At 45.2% G+C, this 25,302-nt stretch overlaps 1 protein-coding gene across 2 annotated transcripts in view; it reads left to right on the top strand.

Annotated features, from left to right (window-relative positions):
* TMTC1 (transmembrane O-mannosyltransferase targeting cadherins 1) overlaps nt 1–25,302 on the top strand; it is a 147,723-nt gene that overhangs the window by 89,625 nt on the left and 32,796 nt on the right. For both annotated transcript variants that reach the window (XM_075116359.1, XM_075116349.1), the window contains exons 10-11: nt 7,805–7,969; nt 16,113–16,226. In XM_075116359.1, the coding sequence (XP_074972460.1) occupies nt 7,805–7,969; nt 16,113–16,226 (279 nt within the window). The remainder of the gene's footprint in view (nt 1–7,804; nt 7,970–16,112; nt 16,227–25,302) is intronic.

Below are 25,302 nucleotides of genomic sequence, written 5' to 3'. Positions count from 1 at the left end.
ACTGATATTGGTTGTCACACTGACATTTCTGAGCTGTGAGGCTCGTTTTTTTTTACGATGGGATTTATTTTGTATACTAAATATTATAGCTTGATGGTGGTCCTGAAGTCTTTTAAAACATCTAGTAACCAAGGAAAAAAAAAAGATATTAATTTCATGTTGTCATTACTGGGAGAAAGGCAATTTACACAATGCTTTTCCCTTTGTCCTCAAAACTCAGTACCAGTAAAGAAGCAGAGGTGCATAGTGAATGCTGCTGGCTGTCTGCACGTGACAGAGACACATCTTGCATCCTCCTTGCCTTTAGATGTTTAGTCAAAATTCTGAGTGTTTAAACAGGTTTTTTCCCTTGTAGTCTTGGCTGGTTGAGAAAATTTTGATACATTTTTCCATGGAAAATATGACATTTTAGTTAACCCAAAACTTTTTGCCAAAGTGTGCTGACTACAGTGAAATGTTAGGTAAAAATGTTGGAAACAAAAGACTTCTCCAACCCAACATGGAATTTTTGGTCAGAAGGACATAGACAACGGAAATGGACAGTTGGATGTATGTGGCCCAGAATTGCCTCTTTGGGGGAACGCTCATCTGGGAGTTGGGACATCAAGGTCCATCTGCCACACACCAGCATTTTTCCAGGATCATTAGTGCTGGATGCGCACCCTGCTGGATCACTCGGTGGTGGCAGTTTGATCCAGACCTGACCTAGGCCCATGCTTGCACTTCTGTCAAATTAGCCAGTCTGTAACTTGATGAATTTAGGCTAGCCTTATATCAGCTGCGAGAGAAAATCTTGATCCAGCAGTAAGCTTGGCAATACAAAGTCAACTTCTCAAAATTTCTGGAATACATTTGGACCAGTGGAATGTGGTTATTCCAGATCAGCACTTGGGCTTTGATGGCTGGAGAATTTTGGGGACCCCAAACTTGGAGCCCTACAAGTGCACCCACTTACTGTATCCCCAGCTCTCAGCCTGACCTGGCGCAGTGGTTTGAATCCGGGTGATCCAGGTTGCAGGGAATGCTCTGATTTCTGAATTTCTGGCTGTTCTGGGTGACCTGGGTGTAAATTAACACGCGCATACAAGTACACTATTTTTCCAGATGAAAACATTTTTTGAAGTCCAGATTTTTATCCTGGCCCAAAACAGCTCCAGCCTTGGAAAACTTGACACTTTCTATAAAACAGCATCTTTGTTACGCTGCCAGCACTGCTCACGGCTGGAGCTCCATGCCTGATAGTACTTTTTGGGGTAGAAAGAGCCGCCCTGGCCATGCGTGTTTCGCCAGCGCTCCCTTCTGCATCTGACTGCTGCGTAGTGAGGCAGGAGCGGCCTACAGGGCCCGCCGAGCGGCTTTTTGCAATGAATTACTCCCCATTAGCGGAGTGTGAGCAGAGCAATGAGTTTAACAGGGATGAGCTGCCTTTTTCCCCTGCAGCAACAACCCTGCCTGGAAGCTGCACTTCAGCTGTTTTTGGCTCTTCCTCACAGTGAGTTTCCTCAGCTCAGGCTGCAGAGCTGGAGCAGCTTGGACTGGGAGCATGAAAAGCATGTCATGCCTGGTAACACATGTGTGGGACTGGGGCTAGGAAGGTTGTGGGGAACTATAAACCTGAGGGAATCAAATGTTTGTGTTCAGCATTTCCACCTGGCAGCAGACACCGTCTTTCTCAAGGCTGTGCTCCCTGCTCTCTGAAGGGCAGCAGCAGAGTATGCACTCAGAGTCAGGCATGCAAGGGTTAAACTTCCTTCAGGGCAGCTTGAAAGTGAGGGTTAGTTTTTATGGAGGGAACGGGAGTCATCTTAAATAAGTGCTGGAAATCAAGAAGGAGGTTTGCAGTCCAGAAAGAGCCTCCGGGGTGAAATGTCAAAGCCAAGTGCATTTTCTGGTCTCAGTATAGTTTTGAGATAATCCCTTTTGTTGCATTAGCCACCCCTGAACAGGGCGGTATTTCTTCCATGCTTTGACAGGCTCCTTATAGGCAGCTCTTTTCCTAACTGGTGTGTATGGAAGTGTGCATCTGGATTCTTATCTAGGCTGAGCTCTGAAATCTGGAGCAACTGCCTTAATGAAATCAGTGGATTTACTCCCAGTTTATGTGCACATGCTTGAGACTAAATCAACTTTACAAAAAAAACAAAACAACTACTACTTCACAAGATTTGATGTCCCCAAAATAGCCATTAAAAAGTGTGAGGAAGGCATCTTTTCTGCATAGTTTCTCCCACCCTTTTTAATTCCTGAGTTTACAGCCCTTCTTGGGTGGATTATAAAAGGCTGGGGATGCAGTGCCGGTGTCCCAGCAGGTTACCTCCTGTGCGGTGCCTCTGAACAGCCGCACTCAGCCTGCTCTGCCCACGCGCTCCTCCGTGGAGTGGAAACCTGCACTGCACAAAGTCGCAGCTTGGAAAATACAGTAAGATGTGTGACTAGAACACACCTCAGTTTTCAGGAGCTTTCTGGAGCAGTAGGTCTCCAAGCAGTTTCTGCAGGAGGTAAGATGGTTTGCAATGCAGGCAGATTGCGGTAGTGGAATGTCCTGATAATCTTGGGCTGCAGCACTAACCACATGTGTCTTTGATTAGATGCCGTCACCAAGAACCAAGTGCAGCAAAGCCATTCCTGACTTTTAGTAAAAAATGAGAAACCTGATCCATAGAGAGAGAGAGGAGCTGTGCATTAGCATGGTCAGTAGCAGCCTTGCCTTGAGAAAGGAGCCATAATGGCCAAAGGAAAGGCTGCATTTGTGATCTAATTACCCAAGAAGTGTTTGCAAATATTAAGTATCTGCTGTTTTGGCTTTTGTTTTAATTGGGCAATACATGTAGCACACCATGGGAAATGGGGTCTGTGTGCCACCTCATTCCCATCTGCTTGTGCCTCCTCTCACTTCACTTCCTCACAGGTGGAACGATATTAACAAACCACAGAAATTATAGATGAAAATCTGTCATTGCACAGCTCCCTGCATGCGATCTGCCAGAAACACATGGCAGTGGCACAGAGGGTTTGCCTGCCAGGTGCAGCCCTGCCCTCGTTGCAATTCAGGATGTCTGAGGTACCACTTCAGTACTGCAGGAGTCTGAGATGAGTCATGAAACCATTCCCTGTTGGTCCATTTGTCGAGCTCTCCTGCAGCATCTTTGAGTTTCTGAAGCTACGGGTTCTCCCTTAATATGTGTGCTCATTGTGAACCCACAGGAAAACTAATACCATGTTAACCTGTCAGGCTGTTCCTCAGGTCCTGCTTCGCATCTGACCTCGGGGACCAAGCTGGCATGGACGTTTCACAGTGGGGAACAGTTGCTGTAGCAGGCTGTTGCTTATCCTGTGGAAGGAAAAAAAAAAAAAAGCTTAACGCTTTTAAATAATCCTGTTAAAAATAGACTTAAAAAATAGTCGTGGTTTGGGGATTTTTCTTGTTTGCCATTGTTTAGTTTTCTTTGCTACAAAGTATTTCAGAAAAGTGCTTGCATGACAGGGGATGACAATGCCAAGAGAAGAGCACTTCAGGAGAAATGGTCCCGGCACTCCCTCTCCCTAGGAAATGCTAGAGTTAACAAGAAAACTAAAAAAAACCCCAAACCCACAACCTTACAGCCCCAATACATATGCAGATAGCTATGGAGATGCCTGGAATGTAGTACTTAAGAGTAAGTTTTTCAAGTGGCAAATAGGTCTTTGACGGAAGGTCCTTTTGAGACCTTTTTTTTTTTTTTTCTGTAAATGCGCATGAGTAAAGTTTGATTTCCTGGCGAGCCAGCGCTAACATTTGATATGGAGTCGAGTGCCCATCACTCAGAGAAGAAAAGCTAATGTGTTTGAAGTGTCCTCTGTTTGTAGGTGATAGCAGGGTCGACAGAGGTAACCGCAAAGGAAGGGTGTTGGAGTCACCAGGCAAGTTATTTTAATTAGATAAGTGCAGTCTCACCTGTATGGGCTCTTCCCACCATGGCACCTCTGCCCAGGCTGCTGCCAGCTTGCTAAAAGTCAATGCAGCTTCACATGGCTTATCTGAAGCCTCATGAGGTTGGGAAGAAGGGAAATGGAATGAACTTGCATCCCATGGGTGAAGCCCTGTAAGGGGCCCTCCAGTTCCAGCAACTGTTGGGGAATGTTGCTGCTGTAGCAGCTCCGCCTTTGCAAGCTGGGTGCTTTACTGGTTCAAAACTTTATGGTCTCTGTACTAAAGCTAATTTCTGTACGAGGACTGTTGAGTGTCATGTGAAACAAGTGTGTTGTGGGGTATGAGAGATTATGCATTTTTGGGACTAGGAAACAACAGTAATATAAATATGGGTTTTTTTCTGAGAGATGCTAAATACATTGGTGTGGACACTTTTTTGTTTTGTTTAGAGCAGACCACAGAATCTGGATGAAGGGTCTGGATTTGCCCTGATTTCACCATAATTATTTGGTCTTAAGGTAGAAATGTAAAGAGGCATGCAAAAATTACGAAGGATAATAGCTTTGGAGACATTGCAGGGAGTTGCTGTTTTGCAAACAATTTGTGGCATGAAATCACAAAAGCACATGCTTTCCTGATGGCAAAGTACATATGAGTACTTTTTGTGTTTCTGGGAGTCCTTGGCCTGCGAAAGACCTGCAGCTGGGAATGTAACATCTGCCCTCAGCCAGGGGATGGGCTTGAAATGATCATGTCATAAAAAAAGCCATGCAAAAAGATGCTGCCCCACCTGACATCTGCCCCAAAATATCCCTGACAAGATAATGCGGGTGTGTCGTCCCCACCCTTTCCTTGATGACCTGTGGCAGGAAATTGAAGTTTTAAGCCAAACTTAGCAGATTCTGCAAATAAAGGTATTCATCTACATCATGCTTTCTAATCCTTTTCCTTTTCTTTTGGGTTCCTGTGCACTTTATCGTGTGGGTACTTTGACTGTAGGCTAGTTAGTCTATAATTGTGTCACAACTACAACTCAATCCTACTGTTGTCATAATTATCTCTAGCTTAATAAGCTTAATAATGTGTAAAGCATGCTTCAGTCCTGCCCTCTTTAGCATCACTCCTTTAACCTTAACTCTTAGGAGCTTCATGGTTTAGGCTTCTTGTACATCAGCTACGCGATCTCCTTCCAGCAGCCATTTGGGAGCCCATTCCTGTCTGTATTCGTACTTAGTGCTGAATCCTGTAGTCTTGTTGCCCTGCTGAGTGTGGATGTAGAGCCTGCCTATGGGTTACTTACCTGTTTATATCTCAGGTAGTCGTGTGGGCTTTTCAGCAAGATACCTTGGTTTCCATTGAGTACTCCCCTGTGTTGTGGGTAGAGCCCTGGACTGCAGCTTGATTACCTTGTTTTCCAGCCCCCTCTCAGCAGAGGAAATCGCTTTGCCATGTTTCAGGTTCCTGCTCTGTAAGAGGAGAATTGCAGCATACCTCCTTTGCAAAGTGCTTTGGAAGCCCCCAATGGAAAGTGCCATGCAGAGCTGGGCAGCGCTAAGTACTGGCACTGTGCCATTGCCAGCGCAGGTGGGATGGGAGCTGCAGTCTGAGATGAACCCTTACTCCTCTGTAGCACCCAGCACCTCTCTGTAACTACTGTGGCAATGCGCTGCAGATGTTCGAGAATAACCCCTGGAAGCAGCACCTTTCCAGTGGCTGTGTAAGCTGTAGTGCCATGCTGGCTGTGCCCCGGACAAGCAGACTCAGTGCTGCTGCAGAAAATCCCAACAGCTGGGGCAGGGTTTGACATAAATATGAAGACATTGATGTTTGCATTTTTTGTCTTATGGACACATTCATGATTCTGTTAGAAAAGGCCTGTTCTTGAAATTGTGAAGGTGTAGGGAAATTCCTTTGAAAACAGCCTTGTGCTAAAGCAATTAAATAATGTTTATGTCAGAGTTAATTCCAAGGGAAGGATGAAATTGCTGAAAGGCAAAATAACAGAGTGAAAACTGTCTGCAGGTTTTTGAGGCATTTCTTATTGGAAAGGGAGGGCTTATTACCAAGATTAGCTTTTCAGAGGTTTTAAAGTAGGGTTCAATAGCTATAAAGTCTGGATTGTTTGGCACTAGCATCTTGGTTTGTAGCTCTAAATGTCTGCTTGCAGTTAATGTAGGTGCAATAAATGTATGTGTGCAAAAGAATTAATGGAAAAAACCAGTGTAAGTGCCATAAGAAATGTATTGCAGCAAAATGCAAGCATAGTTAAGTGAAAAAAAAAATTGATACCCACTTCTGAAAAACGGGAGAACTCTAAACAAGGAAGAAGTTTTGAATGATTGCCAGATCTGATGTTGTTTATACCTCTGTGTGTCCTATATGGCACCTGTACTGTGCCAGAGGCAGCACCACTGCCTGGTGCTGATCAGTATGTGCAACAGAGGTACTTTTTTCCTCAGTAAAGCAAGAATTATTGTCCCTCTCCATCCTTAGGAAGCCCAGACTATAGCAATGTGCCCAGCCCTCGAAGAGGGCAGAGAAACCGTGCTGAGAAGCATGCTTACAGCTCCTCAAAGAAGGGCCATTTTTCTGATTTCCAGATTGACTTTTGCCACATTGCGTGCTTGCTTGCAAGGCTACCTCTGACCTCGTAGCAATTTCACCAGGAAGTTACTCAGATGTCTCAGTACAGGCCGGGGAAGCCTGTAGATCTGTGGCTGGAGCACAGGCAGGTGCGATGAGCTCTCTGCCTGCAGCCTGCCTGTGTTCAAGTGTGCGATTCAGCTCGGGTTCAAGGTGTGCCAGTGTCTCAAGAAGGCTGCTGTCTTGTCCCTGTGTATTGGTAGTCCCCAAGTGTTATTCCAGATCCTTCTGCTCCCTTTTTTCTTTAGTAGGAGCTGCCTGGACTAAGATACTTTTTAAGTGTAAAACAAAATCAGGTGCTAAGTAACCACATAGGAGAGTTATAGATGAGCTAATGAAATTCCTCAGGCAATAGGAATTGAAATTCCTTTCTAAAAATGCCGAGCAGAATTAACAGCAGTTCTAAGTACAGCAACCGAAAGCACCCCATTTCCAACTCAGAGGGGCATCATTGGAAGAATTAACATAACACTTGAATTAAAGTAAATGATTATTGAATTGATCTACAGTTATACAGGAATAAGACTTCAGCTCAAAATGAGTTTTACTGCATAGAAGGAAATGCCTCAGTAGTTATGCGTGGAGAGCCAAAAGCGCTGGGAGGCTGGGCACTGGAGAAGACAACGTGTGGTTCATGGAAGGGCAACAAGGAAGCTCTGCTAACGCATCTTAGCTCTTCTGGACCAGGTGCTAGAGGGGATGGGCTGGCCCTGATGCAGACGTCCAAGACCCGGGCAGGGACTCCTGCCTTTTGACATGGCCTCTGCCACCTGCTCCTGCTGCAGCATTGGCTACAACACTCTCTTCCGCCTCAGCTTCGCAATTTTTAAACTGGAACTAATAGCAGCCACCACTGGGGTTGTTTAGAGACTTCCCTGTGTTAAAATGCTTTTCACTTCCATGCTGCTCCAGTAGTGCTCACTATTACTGTTATTACATGATGCTTTCTTAGCTTGCTGTTCAGAAAAGCAGCTGCCTTCCGCAGGCTGGTGTAAGCTACCATTATGCTGGGTGCTGTTACATACGCTACTGTAGTTCTGGCATCCGGGTCTATCATTTAGATTAATTTGGAAATTGTGCAGTGAATTGAGGAAAACCGCTGTTGAATTGGAGTTTGTTAGCCTGGAAAATATAATTAGTCCAAACCCCCCTGTAATTGTGTAATAAATGCAATACTGAATAGTCATGCATATAAACCAGAGTGCTGGAATATAACTGGTTTTGGTACCTTTTTTTTTTTTTTTTTTTCAGTATGGGATACTGCATCCTTTTTGTCCACGGTCTAAAAAAGCTGTCTATGTGCTTAAATAAGTGGAGGATTACTGTTCTGACCCTCTTTGCATTACTGCTGCTTCTCTTCTCTTGGAAGACCGTGAAACAGAATGAAATCTGGCTGTCACGAGAATCCCTTTTCAGGTATGAGTGATCACGGGAGAATACTGGCATTTTTGTATTGTTTAAAAGTTTGTTACATGGAATAGTTTTCTTTCGTACGAGTCTTGCTATTGATGCATTGCTGTGATTAACAATTTGATTATTATAAAATAACACCTACTTTCTGTTTTCTGGCAACTGTGCAGAAACTGGTGTCAGCACTTTATATGCTTATACACAAACTTTGGTTCTGGCAATTGCATTTTTAAGACACACTGGTTTTAAATAACTTCAGTTCTGTAGATCTACCAGTAATGTAACGCTTTCCTTTTTAAAGACATAGCACAAGTTCATTGCAGCCCTCCAGAACACCATAGTAACGCTATTGAATATACTGAATTTTCTTTAGCGATGTTCTTAATGACAAAAATGAAATGCCATGAAGTGCCAAACTTAATGTACCATATTTCATTTTATTTGATTACTCTTTGCCAAACAGCTCTCTTTACAACCTCATTTATATATTTTTTTTGCACTGAAACAGACTGTTTCATTTTGTGTTTTGCTAACAAATGTATTGCATTTGCCTCCAGCTGCTTTCAGCAGTTGTCTAATTGTGAAGTAATTGCAGAAACGCAGGTGATCTGCACATGGGTTGCTTAGCTTTATTTTCTAACTTATTGGCCAGAGCAAAGTTCAATTTACGCAGTACTAAAAAGTATGAAATTATTTTTTTATATGTACCCTTCAGTCTTCAGGAAACACTATTGAAGTGGTTGGAGCTCTGTTAGTGGGATTTTTTTAAAAAAATCTGGAATAAGGGTTTCTTCGCTCCAACATGATTCATTGCCCATCTCCCTGAAATGCTGTTTGCTGTTCAAACAATAGCAGCCATGGTGACCAGTCTGGGCTCGCGCAGCGATCCCCTTGAAGTGCACCTCCAGTCCAAACCCTTCTGGCTAACGGTGGCTGCTCGGAGGAAAGCTGGACGCCTTTCCAAGTTGGATGGCCCTCTTGTTGAGAGGGGAGTGGGAAGATGGCAATTCCATATGCCGAGCTGCAGGAATCATCTGGTATCATGTTGCATACAGTTGTGGTCACCTGTGCTTAAGAACGATGAAGTCGAACTGGAGCGGATGACAGGAGGACATCTCCTCCCACTAAGGAGCACTCTGGGGACAATATGGGGTGCCAGCGGGTCTGTCGCGGAAGAGGAGGCTAAGGTTATGTCTGCTTAGTTGGACGCAAATGGACTTCTGTCCGTCCTACCTCCATTCAAAGCAGGGTAGCTATCTACAAGTTGGCTCAAATTCAGAAACCATGCCACTGCTTCAGTGCATCACTGAGCTGGAACTAATACACCTTGCCTCAGTGTAGGGATTTGGTGTTGGCCAGGTTAGTATGCAGGGCGTGGTGGCTTGGGTTGAGCTCGCTCACTCTTCAGCTCAGGTCTTTTGGGGACAATTCAAGGAGAGAGATCCACCCTGGCCTTGAGAAGAAGGCAAGAACATAAGTGTGCTCCTGCTGGGTCACCTTGTACCATGGCCTGCCCCTGAGAGCAATCAGCGGCAAATGCCTAGAAAAACAATGTAATAACAGGGCCAGCAACAGTGATGTTTCTCTCCAGTCCTTTCCCAGCTTGCAGTAATCTGCAGTTTAAAGACTTCCTGAGTCAGGAGTTACTTGCTTTTTTTGCTTTTAACAGCCACTGATGGACTTTTCTTCCATTAATGTCTCTGACTGCTTTTTCAAATCTATTTATAGTTTTGGCTTCTGCAGCATCCTGTGCACTGGGCTCTGTCATTAAATTACACAGTGTGCACACTAAGATTTCTTTTCTGTGTGCTGTAAGCCTTCTCCCTGATCATCTTGTTTGGTGTGCTGAATGAGCAGTGAGTAACCATCAGCTCGTCACTTGTCCTCTGCCTTCCTTGCGTTTACCCCCATGCCCTCACCCAAGGCTGTCTCTTTTTTATGCTGGAGTCTGCTGGTTTTGAACTCTCCTCATATGGAAGCTGTTCTGCATTTCTGATCCTGCTTGTCAGTCTTTGCTGAATGCTTTCAAACTCTAATCTGTCCTTCTGAGGACACCAGAATCATGTTTAAAGAGGTATGTGCAGCACAGTAACATAGGACTGCTTTCTGTTTTTTTTGTTCTCGTCTCCTACTAATTCCTGATCTCCCATTTGCCTTTTGTGACCTCTGCTAAGCGCTCGGTGATATTTTCACAGCACTGTCCACATGAAGTCCAAGATATCTATTGTGAGTGAAAGTGTCTGATTTATAGACATCAATCCATGTGCGGATTTATGCAGATTTTGTGTGTGTACACACTCTGATAGTTGTGCCTGAACCAGAATTGCATTTTGTCTGCCATCTTCTTGCCCAGCCTTCAATACTGTGAAATCCTTCTGCAACTCTTTGTAGTTACCTTTAACTCCTGCAGTGTGATTCACATCAGTGTCATCAGCAAACATGTCGCCTCCCTGTTTGCTCCCTTTTCCAGATCCTTTGTGAAGACATGGAGCAACTCAGATGCTAGTGCATGTCTCTTGGGAACACTGCTTGCAGTCTTCTCCAGTTGTAAAAACTGTTCACATACTTGTGCTCTTTGCTTGCTGCCTTTCACATAGGTATTGATTTACAAGGGGACCTTCCCTCTTACTCCGTGATGCCTTTAAGAAATTGGAAGTCTTTAGTGAGGGATTTTAGCAAAAGCCTTTTTCAATGTTCAAGTGCACAACATTGATGCATGTGCTTCTGACTGACTGGGCTGTATTTGGATTTTCATAAAAACTTTCCATAGTTTCAGTACCATGTACCTGTTGAGTCCATCAAAGAACAACAAAGATCCATCCACCTAACTTCTTTCTGCAGAATACAAGATTAATTCTTCTCTGTTGGATTGTAGTTATCCAGAAGTTTGCTAGAACTAGTCTTTATTATGTTTTTCCCCAAATTACCTGGAGTGGAAATCAGAATTGCTGGATGGTGGCCCCCGCAGATCCCTCCCCTGGAGCCAAATGACATCGTGTTCATCACTTCCCATTTCTCTGATGCTGAGCCTCATTTAAATGATAGGTTACATGCTGCAGCTAATAGCAGCTTCATGTTTGATTTCCTTTGGATGCATACTACCAGGCCCAATGGATTTGTAACTGTTCTTGGTGTTGATTTGTTTTAAAGCCTCTTTTTACTGCCACTTTGGTTTGAGACAGTTCTTTGGACTTGCCCCAGTAAGGAAAGGCTTCCGTGTGGCAACTTCCTTCAGTTCACCTGTAGTGAGCACTGGTGCAGATAATCCATTTAGTTTTTCTGCCGTGGCCTTTTCTTCTTCAAGTACTACTTTTAGACCTCCATCATCTATTTTCCGTAGAGGATCTTTGGCAGGTTTCCTATATCTGATGTATTCCATTATTAGCTTTGATGGCGCTAGCAAGTTTTTCCTTAAATCTCTTTTTGTCTGCCTAATTACGGTTTATGTTTAACTTGCTGAAGTTTATACTCTTTTCTTTTTTCCTTCTGTAGCTGTGGCATTCACTTTTTGAAGGGTGTTCTTCAATTCTCATAGCCTTCTTTACAATGCTGTTTAACCATATTGGCCTTTTAGTTGTCCTTTTAAGATCATCTTTGACAGGTGTTATACATCTCTCATGAGTCTGTAATATGGTAGGGCTCTTCTTGTTTATGGGAAGGAAATGTAAAAGAAGAATATTATAGCAAGAAGATAATGTCATCCCAGGAGTGGGAGATCTCCTCTTTGGGGCAGAAGGAGGAGGCTATATATAGGCTGATGAGGAGAGGAGGGAGAAGTGGATGGAGGCATGTGCAACAGCAATAAATTAGAAAGAACAGAGCAGGAGGAGGAGATAAGGAACAGTAAAGCAGTATGAGGGAAAATAATAAGGAAGCAGCAAATCTATAGATGTGAGAAAAGAGACAAAAATCAACCTACTTGGTAGTCTCTGTGTGTATTGAATTTTTTTAAGTATGTGCTGAGAGAATCTTTACTCCCGTTCTTAGTTCTTCATTCTTTTTCCAGCTGCTGCTTTAATTAATTACCGCTTTTTCCCTCCTCTTACTTTTTTTCCTTCACCACTTCATCCATTTGTTCGGATGTGATTCCTCAGGGTTGTTCTGTCTTGATTCCCGTGGCTGAGACCTGTTCTGTTATACACGCTTTCTCTACGCTGGTCCAGGAGACATCGCTATACTCAGCATGTTATCGGTTTTGTGCTTGTACTCCATTTTGTCCCATTCTCAAGGCTTACCCCGCTTTGACATTGTGTGGCAGCGCTGTTGCAATCTCTGGGCCATCCTTACTCTCGGTCTGCAGCCCAGGGGCCAAGTTTTCTGGAGGTAGAAATCCCACCTGGTCCTGGCTGAAAGGAGCAGTGTGGAGGAGGAGGATGCTGTCTGAGGAAAGGAGGCATCGACACATATGTGCAAGGACTAAACGAGAAGCAAACAAACCACAGGTATAAGAAGTGGCCAGATAAATAGAGATCTAGATATTTGAGACATATTATTCCAACAGATCTCTAGAAGCCTCAAGCAGTTTGTCTTACTGTATTGGCCGGTGGGCAGTGAGGGCTTGTTTGTTAAATATTTAAGGAACTACTTTACAGAACAAGTGCACAGGCCAGGAGGTCAGGCTCCAGCCACAGCCAGTGTTAATGTCTGAAGCCAGGGAGAGGGAGGTGAGGGCTGTGGGCTAACCTCTGCATCCGCTGTACCAACCTTTTCAAGGTTCATCAAGCTGCCACGTTTCCTGTTGCTCCTGGAAAGCAATGCACTGCCCACGTTGGTGACAGCGCCTGGAAATGCAGTTGTAACCAGCAAAGGATCTGTATAAAAGTGGCACTTTCTTTGTCAGCAGTTTTCCCTCCCAAGCCAGGTCTGCTGACCTTAGTAATTTGCAAAACCCAACCCAGCCCCAGAGGTGGCTCTGTTTACTGCTGTGTTATTTTGTTAATTCTGAAAGCTAGCTCAGCTGAGGAGAGCAAGTCCTATCACATTTTGTGCCGCTTCTGTAGAACGGTTTAATACAGCCTAACATTGATATCTGTGAAATCAATACAAGGGTAGGAGGCCAAGGAAAGTGGTTGTTTATGTCATCCGGAGAATAATCTGCTGTAGAGAACCTTTATTGATGATAATGATTCCCAAAGCAGAGGAGACCCCATCGGTCTCCCAGGGCTTGTGCTGAGGCAGAAGTGGCCTCATTTCCTTGTAAACTGAGCACTTTTCATATGGAAATCGCAGAAAATCAGTGAAGCCTCTCCCCTGCACCCAGTCACTTTGCAGTGCAAAACATGCACTTAAGAAAACAACAGGGGGGATCACAGGAGACTTTTTGCAACTGAAGTGGGATTTGGGTAATACTGGTATTTGAGGTAGGAAAATGCCAGTGGTATTCTGTTTCTCTGATTTATGGCTCATAGGCTTTTGCCTTTCCATGGAGAGGAAGTGTTACGTAAAAGGGTTTGTCTATTGTTTATTTTCCATTTATGTTGCTTACTGCTGTCGTAGAAGTCAAAAGGGAAGGAAATCCTCTGGAGAAGTGACGTTCAGTCTTGGTGGGCTTGTTTCTGGCTCGAGCCAAATCAGTGCCGTAGGTTTTCAGAAGGGCATGTGTGTGCTGGGCTGGGGAAGAGGGAAACAGGAGAGTTTGGAAAAGCATGTTGGAAAATTAGATTGAAATTGTGAGAGACAGGGTCTTGCGGGAAGCAAGAATGGAAAAACATTGTGTTCTGCTTTGTTATTTATACGCCACCCTTTCCTGCTTGGCTTTCGTTATGGACATTATTGTTTCCTCTGTAAACGAGCAAACAGCGTTCTCGGCTGGTCAAGAATCAATTAGCAGGAGTGTTTGCCTAAAGTCCCCTAAAAAATCCCCTCTGCATCCAGCGCTGTGTTTGCTACTACCTCCCACAGCGCAGAGACTCCAAGCAGCCTCAGTCATTTCTATGTGCATTTGCAAAATGAAACCCCCCACCTTCCCCGCCCGTGCAAGGAGAATAAATAGGTCAGGGAGTGCGAGTGGTGTGATGCAGAAGAGAGCATCGTAAGAACCCAAACGGATTTCTGTCTTTCCTGTGTCACCCACCCCAGCAGAAGCATGCAGATGAAAGAAGCTTTATTAGTGACATTTTAATAAATGGGACCAGCAGGATTAATAATGAATTCTACTTAAAGGGAAACAGTCCAGAATTAAAATATTTAAACGTATGCATCTTGCTGTTAAAACCGTATCTCATTAGAACTGAAGTACTTGTGCATATGTAATGTACTCCTCACCATTAACTCAGTTTGCTCTGTTTCAGCAGGGGCTGTAGCAGAGCCAGCAACTCATTGCACATAGCTCTGAGATAGCAGCATTTTTGAGTGCCTGTCCACGTCTCTGCCTGTAATGCTGGCGCTGATGTAATGAAACCCTCTCTGTATAAGAATTAATATTCCACTAATGCCCAGAGGTTGTAAGTGTGTAGTTAATAGCTCCCAAGGCCAATGGAAATTAACACAGCCATAGCAGTCACACATTACTTGCTGCTGGTGCAGTATATCTTTGTGAAAACTAATATAGAAAATCATTCTCTTAAGAATAGCATCAATTAACTGATTTAATTCAGCGATTAGTCACAAAATGTCTTATTCCTGTAGCGCTCCCAGTAAGTAATTTGGAAATACCTGATGATTAGGAAGTCAAATGCAAGGTGTATTTTTAATTTCAGTAGGCAAACCGTGGCTGTGTTGTGCTGAACTCTGTAAGGCAGCCGTGGGCGAAGCTTTGGAAGCTCTCACAAGTAGGCATTAGTGATGCTTGTTACCACTGGCTGCAGATAACCAAAACGATATCAGATTCACCACTACAATTCTCCGGCACCATTTTACAATGAAATCCCTGACAAAGGATTTCTGCCGTTGTGGGTGCATTCTCCCCACAGGAGAGGGTGTGCACCCCACTGTGGGGGCTGTGTGCGACCCTGTCTCATCATGATCAACTTCCTTGCCCAGCAAAGTTGAACAGGTGAGACAGGCAAGGCAAAGCAAGACGACTTGGGAAATTCCTAATCCCTGCTTTTCCTACCTGAGGTAGGAGGGTCACAGATGATGGGGGGAGGAAAGATAGCAGCTGTCAGGGATCTGCTTGTGAGCAAGAAACAGCGCTTTGTCTCCTTTTACATGAACAGATTAATCCATCCTTATTTCCCATCACCTTAGAGAGTCCCTATTTATGTGCTGCAAAGGATTCCCCTGTTAAACGGAATACCGACTTCTCGGGATTCTTGCAGGGGAAATGTTCCCATGGTGTACGTGCTCCTGTGATTTCTTTCTCTCTTTAACCTTGAAATGGCATTTCCTCTAGCTGTACAAGGTATACCTTGCTCTTTGTGCTCTCAGTTAAGTAAATAAGCATATGCTTGTTCTTCTCCTTTTGTCTTTGTGCCCTCATTATTAATTCCAAATGTTGAGTCCACCCTAAGTGGCAGGGGAGATGAAGGGGAGGAATGGGGTGGCTGTGTAGCCGCGTATGTTATAACGTGAGAGCGTACAGCTTGCCAGCTAAGGGTGAGAGTCCCATTAGCCCTCACCCCCTGGCCACACTCTGCTCAGTGCTAAGCAGTGTGTGCGTGCTGGCTGGGTACTCAGAGTATGCTATGCGTCCCCTCTAGTGGCTGATGCGTATGGAAAAAGCACCTTCTTTCTGGTACCTCCAGCTGACAGATTTAAATAAAGATTTTCATAAGGCGCTTCACGACACTTAAGTTTAAGCAGGGAGTCTGTTATGGCTATATTGTAGAAAGTGCTACATACTTTCCCCTGCAAATATTAGTCTTTTTAGGGTCTTTCAATTTAATAATTCAGATCTTGAAATACTACAGCATCTGGCCACAGGGAATGTTGCAGTGTTGGTGCTAGAGGTGCCTGCAATGCCAGTGGCCAGGACGAGTTGAATTGCTGCTGTATATTTATGTCTACCTGGGGCATGTGGTGTGCCAGTGCATGGAGCAAGCTTGGGGTTATAACATAAGTTATGTTGGCATGACCGCACAGGAGGGGACAGGACACTCAAAATCCAAGCAAGCCTTTCAGAAAAAGGGACCATGAGAAGAAGGTAGACCTCAGGGAAGGTGGGGTAAGCTGGCTGCTAACACTGTCTTGCTTCTGTTCCTCTTCACAGCTCAGGAGTGAAGACCCTGCCCCACAACGCCAAGGTGCACTACAACTACGCCAATTTTCTGAAAGACCAGGGCCGTAACATTGAGGCAATCTACCACTACAAAACTGCTCTCAAGTAAGTCCCTTGAGGGCCCGGTGGGGCTCCTGGTGTGTGGTGCAGCCTGCCGTTAGCCTAGCCCTTCCCCGCCAGGCATGGGGTGAATTGGCTGCTCTTCACACCCTGGCCCCCGGGGGAAGCTTGGCTTTTGGAGACTGGGAAAGTTCCCTGACTCGGGTGTTTGCGTGTCATTAAATGAGGTAGCCTGGCTTCCCTCCGGCTCCACACGTGTGTGTGCGTGTGTGTGCGTGTGTGTGCACGCTTCAATATATGAGATAGAAATGTTACCATAGCTACACGTTGAGCAATGAGGTGTCATTTACTCAGCTGAATGTGTGCTGGTAAGCAGGAGGTAGTTGTCATAAATGCATTTTCAGGTTCCTGGGCCATTTATCTTAGTAAATTGTTAATGGTGCATGCCTGGAAAATGCCGGCACTGTAGCCATCTGAAGTGCAGTAATAATAATAGTACTTACTACTTGTATTGAGACTTCTGTCCACAGAGCTTTGCATGAACACTAAACTAATTGATCCTGAAAATGCTCCTGTGCAGTAATAGGGTAAATAATCATTACTGTGGTTCTGTACAGGGAAAAGCTGAAGCAGGAGGGTGAATTGCCTTGCCCATAGATGCATGGTAAATCTGGGCCCGGGGTGGGGCTGTAATATGGGGCGACATCTGTGGTATCTCTGAAGGACCCTCCCAACGATGTATGGATGGGGTCGCTCCCTGCGAGCAGCATCCCTCCACCTGCCGCTTCTGCCGGTGCTGTTAGCGCAGTTCAGCCAGGGCCTCGGCTGCTTACTGCTGCCCAGGCAGTGCTTGGTGCAGCACGTGGGTCACCCCAGTTCCCCAAACCTCTCCCCTTTGGTTCTGGGGGCTTGGGAGAAGGGACAAGCCCCTCATGGGAATGAGTGCAGGAAAAAGGTGGGGGTGGTGGCAAGGGAAAGCAAACATGGAGGGTGCAGATAATGACTTTGGGAATAAAAGCATATGTGGGAAGGACAGACGATGTAGAGGAGTGCCTCTCATGGTCAGCAAGGGCAGAGCTCAGCTCCATAGGGCGCATCAGGAGGTGCAAGAAGTGTTCTTTCCTGACACATGGTGTGGCAGGGAACTCCAGAAACTACATCTGTAATTTTTCCTTCAGGCCAGCTGACAGGGTTATACCAATGTCCCTCCAAGGGCTCATAACCCACCCAGGTTAAGCTGGGAGGACAGGAGTTCATTGTCACCGAGAAGAGCCTGAACCTGGGTGAAGGTGATTTTTAGCTTTTTTTAGCAGCATGCTGTTCTGTTTTACTGTGCTGGGCATTTAGGAAGTCATTTAGAAAAACCTTCATCCTATTTTTTAATGTTTCCAGGAATGGAAAATCCAGCACAACCATCAATAAATTGTACTGAAGGTTAATTACCTTGGCTGTTGAAAATGTCCTCCTTTATTTTTAGTCTGGTTTGTTTAACGTCAGCTTCCAGTCATTGGATTTGTTTACACCTTTGAATGCTGCACTGAAGATCCCATTACCAAAAGTCTGTTTTCCATAGAGTGATCAACTCCTCCCTTAACCTGCTCCTTGATACAACCCACTGATGTGGCTGCTGCGGTTTTCAGTGTTATGCAAACCTCTGCAGTCCTCCAGTTGTTCCTGTAGCTAGTCTCTGAACTTTCTTCAACTTAGCAGAAAAGCCCAATGCAAGTTAAAAAGAAGAGGGACTACCAAAAATTATCCAAGGCCTGCAGTGAACGTGCCAGTGCACAGAGTAACATAACTGCTCATACTGACATTGCCTCTTCTTGTGTAAATGGGATTTGCTGACAAAAGATTTTGCTCTTCTCTAACTCAGCAGCACCCATTTATTGTAATTATAATGCAGTCTTCTGCTCTGCAGTATCTCAGTTATGAAAGAGTCTGTTTTGAGAACTGACTGCAAACATTTCCTCAACTTTATTACATAGCACAGTCTGTGCTTATGGTATTGTTTATAGAACATCTGAAGCCTTGCTGGGGCTCAGAGCCAGACAGAATCAACCATACTCTTCTCTAGGTGCTTGGTGTCTCAGTGGCACTGGTGCTAGTGCACTTGCTTCAGTAATTTCAGGATTAATTTGGCACTTTTGAAAAGCTAGTTCCTCTCCCCACATTGCATGTTTGCTATCTGACCCAGCAGTGCAGACCAGGATTTGGGAGTCTCCTGCTGGCTCCATCACTGGGAAGCTGCATTATTTGGTCCCACCACCTTGTATCTCTGCACTTATGCTTTCCTTATTTTTACCCCTTCTTCCCACTTCTGTTACAGGGAAATTATTTGGGACCTGTGTAATAAGCAATAAAGCCATGTAAGTAAAAAGTGTAGTGTGTTCTCCTGTGGAGAATTATATTCCATGTTTTCCCCTCAGAGATACCCCTTCTGAAATGCCTGGAGGTTGTATGTAGGCCTTGCAGCCTCTGCTAGATGCCTGCGCATGGTGACTGTGTTGAAGCGGTGAACAAGGTGATGGATGTGGACAGGCAACGTGTTGGTGGCTATGGTGCGAGACCCTAGATGGGTATCACAGATAAGAACAGATTTTACGTCCAAGCTATTTACCCATCCTCACAGATTCCAGCTTTGCAATTGCTGCTCTGTTTGTAGACCAAATACTCTACAATTAGAGAGAGGGAAGTAGTAGCTGTAATACCCTGACCGGATTTTGATGGCTCAGGGTATTTTTGGCCACTGGCCTGACCTGAAAACAGAAGAACTACTGGGAGGCTGAAGCACAGCTCGCTCCATGAATTTCCTCTTCAGGGAGCAGGCAGACTAGCAGCTCAGGTGGTAACACAACAGGCTTCCCTGATTTCCCCCAGGCACCCCTCACCAGGTTTCTGCTCTCCAGGTGGGTCCACGCCCCCCAGATTACAGAAAACACAAGCTACTCAAGAGGCTTTGCAATCCAACTGCAGCACTATCAGAAGTACAGGAGATAAAAATATTGTATCTGTCTAGTGCACAGTGGGCAGATCGATAAGGGAATTAATAAGGAAATAAAGTCAATAAGGACATGGACTGCTGCCACTGCCACCCAGGAGCTCCTGGGAGGTAGGAGAGGGAAAGCAGCATCGCCTCACACTGGCTCCATCTGAGGCACGTAGGTGATGGCTCGCTCATCCATCATTCCAGCTCACTTCTAAAGCTTGTGCCAAATTACAATGTAGGTCTGCTTGATCTCCGGTGAATGAGTTTAACTGTTTGCTAAACAAAAGCGATCTTGTCAGTCTGCACTCAGCTGCTTGAACCGCTTGCAATTACCATTCCGCCAACGTAACGATGCGTTTCCACGCGCTGCTTCTCTGCCAGAAGTGTCTGTTGCCATGTAGCTATTTAACGAAGCAACCCATTGCTCCTGTGAAGTAGGCAGGTGATGTTGTAGCTATAGCTGTGGGAAAGGATGATGAAGTGCACACAGGTTATGCAGTGAAATAATAGCAGTTGCGACGAAATCCTAGGAAAGTTGATCCCTGGTGCTTCAATCACCTGCCCCCATTCCTGCGCTCAAAGGCAGGCAGGATCCTCTGCCGACACGTATTGGTGTATCTCTGTTAACTTCATGGTAGATAAATGGTGGAGGAGAAGAATGTGTTTTCTCTGACAATGAAACTGCAGGGCAGGTTTTGAAGGGAAACTGGGCAATCAATCCTGTCAGCCACCTGTTGATGTCATTGCAGGTTAGCCCATCAAAAAACTCATTCCTCACCTCAGCCCAAAGGCCAGTTACAAAACACCCTGATGTAGGCCTAGGTAATTAGTGCAATCTAATCATGCTGCCCAAGAACAGGGGAAATGAAAACTGAAATGAAATGCAAAAATGGAGAACAACATTTGAGTTGGAAAGGGGAAGAATGAAAAGGAAAAAGAAGTTCTGTGTACATAGGAAAAGCTTCTCCTGTACATTGGGTTCCTAAAAGGTGAATGGAAGCAGAGCCCTTTGAAGATGCAGGAGGAGTTACCTGTAAAGCAGACCTGATGAACAGCTGTCATTCTGCAATTGTGGCAGTATAAACCCTTCAGTTTACCTTTGGTAAAACAAGAAAAACCGCACTGCTGGATTTTAAACTGCTTCGCTGGTTTGCCTGGTCCCAGGAGATACTTGTTCGGTTTGGGTAACCAAAACCCAAAACGTTTGGTTTTTTTCCTGCAAAAAATGAAGGCCAGAAGTACTCCGTCTGAGATGCGAGTTGACCATGGCTACTCTGGAAGCTGGCTTTAACATTCTTACTGCTGCTTTTTCTGCAGATTTGTAGCTATCGCTAGGAATTTTGGAGACCCCCTGCTGCTGGAGATCAAACAGTGCTGGTCTTACCTGAAACGAAAGTTGTCTCGCCACTCCTGTGTTTGTGAGTGAGAATATGAGGTCATGCAACCTCACGCAAATATGAAGAACAACTCCAATGTGCTAATGAAGACATTTTTTGCTGTTGATAGTAAACAAGATTTTGTCCGGCTTCTCCCCAGCCTTGTTTGCTTGACATTGCAGTTGAGACTCTTTTATTGCTCCTCAGGAACACATATGGGCTGACATGCAGAGAGAGAAAAACAGCAGAGCCTTAAAACCCATTTGGGAACATTTGTTATGTCTTTAATAACCCTTTTAACAATGGAGACGGGGGGTGGTGGGGGGGTGGGAGGTGGGGGTGGGGCGGGAAGGGAATTCACCTTCCCTGCTACAGTTGCACTCATCCAAAATTTTAATTCCCAAAGCAGCTCTGTCTTAATCTATCTCCATGTTTGTTGTCAGGGCTGTGCTTCCCATGGATGGCAGATCTATGTGAACATCGGCAGGTGGGACTGAAAAAGGTTGCTGGATTTCTTGCTGGAGTTGTGGGAATAAATGTGCTAATAATAATTCTGTGCTGTTCGAGCTACATTTCTGTGTCCATCAAAAGGTCAACATCTAAAACTTCATGTTTGCACTTTTGGACGTAAAAACATATAGATCTGCCCTTAATTGAAAAATGTCAGGAGAGTATTGTGTTTAAGTTAATAGTAGGGGAGAGTTATCTTCGTGTAAAGGCAGATGCTGTGAGCATCAAATGATACAAACTGGTCAAATTGGAACTGAATTATTTCTTTATAACTGATTTTTGCCAGATGAAAGTCACAGAAATGGACTGGGCTTGGGGGAGTGAAAAAAGATAAGTACTGGCAAGAAAGAAATACGGACAGTAAGTCTGCGGTGCTCAGAGGGAGGCAGCTGGGAGGAGAGAGACTCAGGCTGTCCCTGCAAGCATCAGGCCAGCCCAGGGCAACCTGGAGCGGCTCTCTGGGGTGCTGCTCTTTCCCAAGGGAGGCATGAGCAAGTCTGATTCATACCATCGGTTTAATACCTGATAGTATAGAGTCCTGCAGGAAGTATCCACCGTATCTGTTATACTGAGAGTCTGTGTACATAAATGCACTGGCGCGTGTACATGAGAGTGCACACGTCTGCAGTGTGCCTCTGTGTGTGTACGTGTGCAGCAACAGGTTTATAGCCACAAGCTCACCTTGGTCTTTCCCTCCTAAGCACTGCTGACTGAACAGCACGGGAAGGGGACCAACCTGCAGTGCAGAAACCTCCATTCTCCCTTGTGGCATCTTCCAGAGAAGGGAGCCTCTGGGCAGCAAGCAGGAACCCCCAGGCTGCCTTTCTTTGCGGCTCTTGGAGCTGCCCTGGTGCTCAGCCTTGAGAAGGAGGAGAGTACGGGTCAGGAGCCAGACAAACCAGTACGAAAACACTTGATGCTGCAACATGTGTGGTCTGGCTTTTGCAGAGTTTGCGAATAGTACAGCTTAGGGTATTGCTCACAGCATGGAAACTGGGAACACTGGTTTGTGGCATTAAGAAGCATCAAGAGATCATGCTTGTGTATACTTGGTACTCAAACACAGGCTAGATGGCGGAAGAAGTAGTGTGGGTGCCATATCAATATCCCTCTCTGAGGGAATAAAATTGGTTCATAACATCACTGGAATGGGTAGAAAAGGAGCAAGCAAGGCTGCTCTTTCTCCTCACTCCACTTTAGAAATAAAGCCCTAATGCTGTAAGTGAGACTCAGGTTTCTTGCTAAGTTTTCCTACACACCTACCCACTGGGGTTTTATATATCTTAAATCAACAGTATCTGGGGTTGTTTAAATTTGGTTAAATTGCACTCTCCGTGCAGTAAAAAAATTGTGTTCATACAGCCCTTTATCTGTGTGTGTGTCTGTGTGTGTGCCTTGAAAATGCCTCTCAGCGTGGACTGCAGGTGGCCTTGGATACCATCTGTGATTTATTTCTGGAAAGAATTAAAATACCAGCACCATTTGTTAGCCTGTTTTTACAGTGAGTCAAAAACGTGCAGCGCTGCTTTGCTGTGACTGCCAGGGCTGCATTTGCTCCTGAAACCGTGAGTGCCCTTCTGACACTTAATGTTACTTAGGTCAGGCCCTTGGAGCAAGCCCTCTGGTTAGGCATTTGATGAAATGTCTTCATAGAGACTTCACATAATACCCTGTGTTAGTGGGTGTTACAGACTTGAGGCAGATCATGCCCAAGCTGTCGGAAACATCTTTGTGCGGTGTTCTTCTGAATCACCCTTTGACAATAGCCTTTTGGGGTAATTGGTGCTCTTATGTACATATGTGGTGGCCGTCCTGAAGCTAGACAAAATTGTTAAGTGATTTAATAGTAATTGGTGGCTGAAAAGGCTGCCTGATAATTTGAATCAGAGACTGAATGGCCTTTACAACACAGTGAATGGGATGATGGCCAAATTACTTCAGCCAGTGTGATTTATTCTTGAACCTGTTCTCTATAAAGCACTAATCCCTGCCTGTTTTGGGGTGTACTCCACCTCTGCTCATTTTTTTTCTGCTTTTTATGGACCAAATACCAATCAAGCAAGGCATAGGCTTTTATTTACTCAAAACCAAACTGTTGTAAGTGTAAGCATGAGCCCTGACGGAAAGGCAGTAGGTGTGCAGCGTAACTGCATTGACAGCGATGGAATCTGGGTGTCTCTGCTGGGATGCACAGATGTATGTATAACTCACCCCTGGAGACTGGTATTTACAGGCAGGGTCCTTTCCTAGACCATGGTTTCTGTCATGGGTGCAGGTCCTTCTACACTGTCCTTCAGGGACTTGCTGCCTTTTCAAACGCATCTTCCTGGAGAAGAGCCCTGGTAGCTATTAGAATAACTGCTCTATAGCTTTCCTCAGCCACTGCGTCATTGCTCTGACTACTTATATATTGGGGACTGATGCTAAAAATCCAGGGAATGGAAAATGCTTCCCTCATGAAGCTGCAAAGCTATTGTCTAACTGGGACAAGAGATCTATTTCATTTTTTACATGGGCCATGCAGAGAGAAAATTACAGTTGTATTTTGCAGATGTTCAAGTATACTTCTTACTTTTGGCTAATGAGAACCTCAGATCCAAGGGTTAATTATTTGTTGTTTCCACAGACATTTCTTTTCCCCTAGTCTGCCTTCCCTGTCTTTATGAAAACTTTTTGTGGCCATTTTTTCTCAAAGAATGACCATGTAGCACCGACTATTGTTGTGGTAAATTATCAGAGACTTACCTTTTCTGGTCCTTACCAAGGGGCAGCAGAAAAATTGGTTCCCAGTGTGCTGTCTGACAAGGATAACCTTGAGACTTTCTGTGGAGGCTTGGCAGGGGTAGTTGAGGTGCTCTGCTTATGCCCAGGCATTTGAATGGCCCCTTTGAGCAATTTGGGCAGTGCTGGAATGGGGCTGCTCTGATTTACACTGGAGACTGAAGCAGCCCCCAGACATCTCAGAGACAGCGTGATCACAGTTGGCAGTATGGGGCTGTACAGCTTCCTCTAGCACCTGCGAACCCTGGGAGATGACAGGCATGATTTTAGCCCATCTGCTTAGGCGACAGATATGTCGTTATTTCACCCCCTCATGTAACAGGTTGAAAATCTCACCCGATGGCCTCCTGTTTGCTGTGGTGTCCCTCTAGTTTCTGTGGGCTCTACAGAGGTGCCTGCACTGTTCGTGTGGTCTGTAAGTCAGCCGTGTCATGGATTATTAGTCCTTTGCTGGGCTTGAGTGGTTCCTGGAATTTTCAGGACCTACATGGATGCTGCGTAAATTCTTTATGTGAGAGCATAAGCAGGCAGCCCAGTTTGATAACCTCATGTTGCTTCAGCATTGCAGGGAACATGGGAGTTTAGCAGGAAAGGTTTTATTTATTTATATTTAGCTGTGACATTGTTTGACTTAAAATCCTTTTTTTCTCCTCAAGTCCAACTCTTAAGCTGATATCCCTGCCCAAGCTTGAAAATGTTATGAAAATTCGTAAATCGTAGTATTGTTTAATGTGTAACAAGTTTGTTTTTTAAATGGCATCCTTCTGGATAAGTTTTCTTTTTTTCTTAATGGATGCCAGGCTCAAAGAATTCATGGGGGTTTTGTCAATTTACAGATTAAATCTGTCGAACTTCTGGTTTTTTTCATGTGCCTGTCCTGGAGAGTTTCCCCATGATATTAGGGTGCAGCACGGCTGCCGTCCCCTGTGCTCAGCCCATCAGCCTTGGATACCTACCCTGGTAAAAGGGTGTGCCAGTGGCAGGGCGCCCGTGGGCTGCTGTTCCTGCTGGCTGGGCTGCCGGGTGAGGGGAGAAGCCATACAGCCAGGACCCTTCTTCCTTCCACCCATCCCTGGCTGTGATTCAAGACTTACTATTTTTACCAAATTGGCATCTGGAGGTCCCAGCTGAGATCAAGATCCTGCTGTGCCGGCCACTGACCGTAGCTGGAGGTTGTCATCACTGCAGAGGGCTTGTGCTGTGGGTGGAGAGGCAGCAGTGTGGGGGAGGGAAGTTTTATTATTGTCATTTTAGTGATGTGCCATGGAGACCCTGAGAGACAGACTTGTCTTAGACCATGTGGGCAGAGGTGAGCACTGTCTCTCAGTGTCCACATTGTAGGTGCTCGGTGCCAAAATGTGGGTGACTTCTATCCACTAGAAGCTAGAAGACATTTGAGGCAGATTGGGGTACCCAAGGCATCTGTGGAGGCCCCCACCACTGTTCAGCAGCAGCAGGGGAAGGACAC

The sequence above is a fragment of the Phalacrocorax aristotelis genome, chromosome 1, assembly GCF_949628215.1.
Source record: "Phalacrocorax aristotelis chromosome 1, bGulAri2.1, whole genome shotgun sequence".
Classification (NCBI taxonomy): domain Eukaryota; kingdom Metazoa; phylum Chordata; class Aves; order Suliformes; family Phalacrocoracidae; genus Phalacrocorax; species Phalacrocorax aristotelis.
This window is presented reverse-complemented; position numbering and strand designations above follow the sequence as displayed.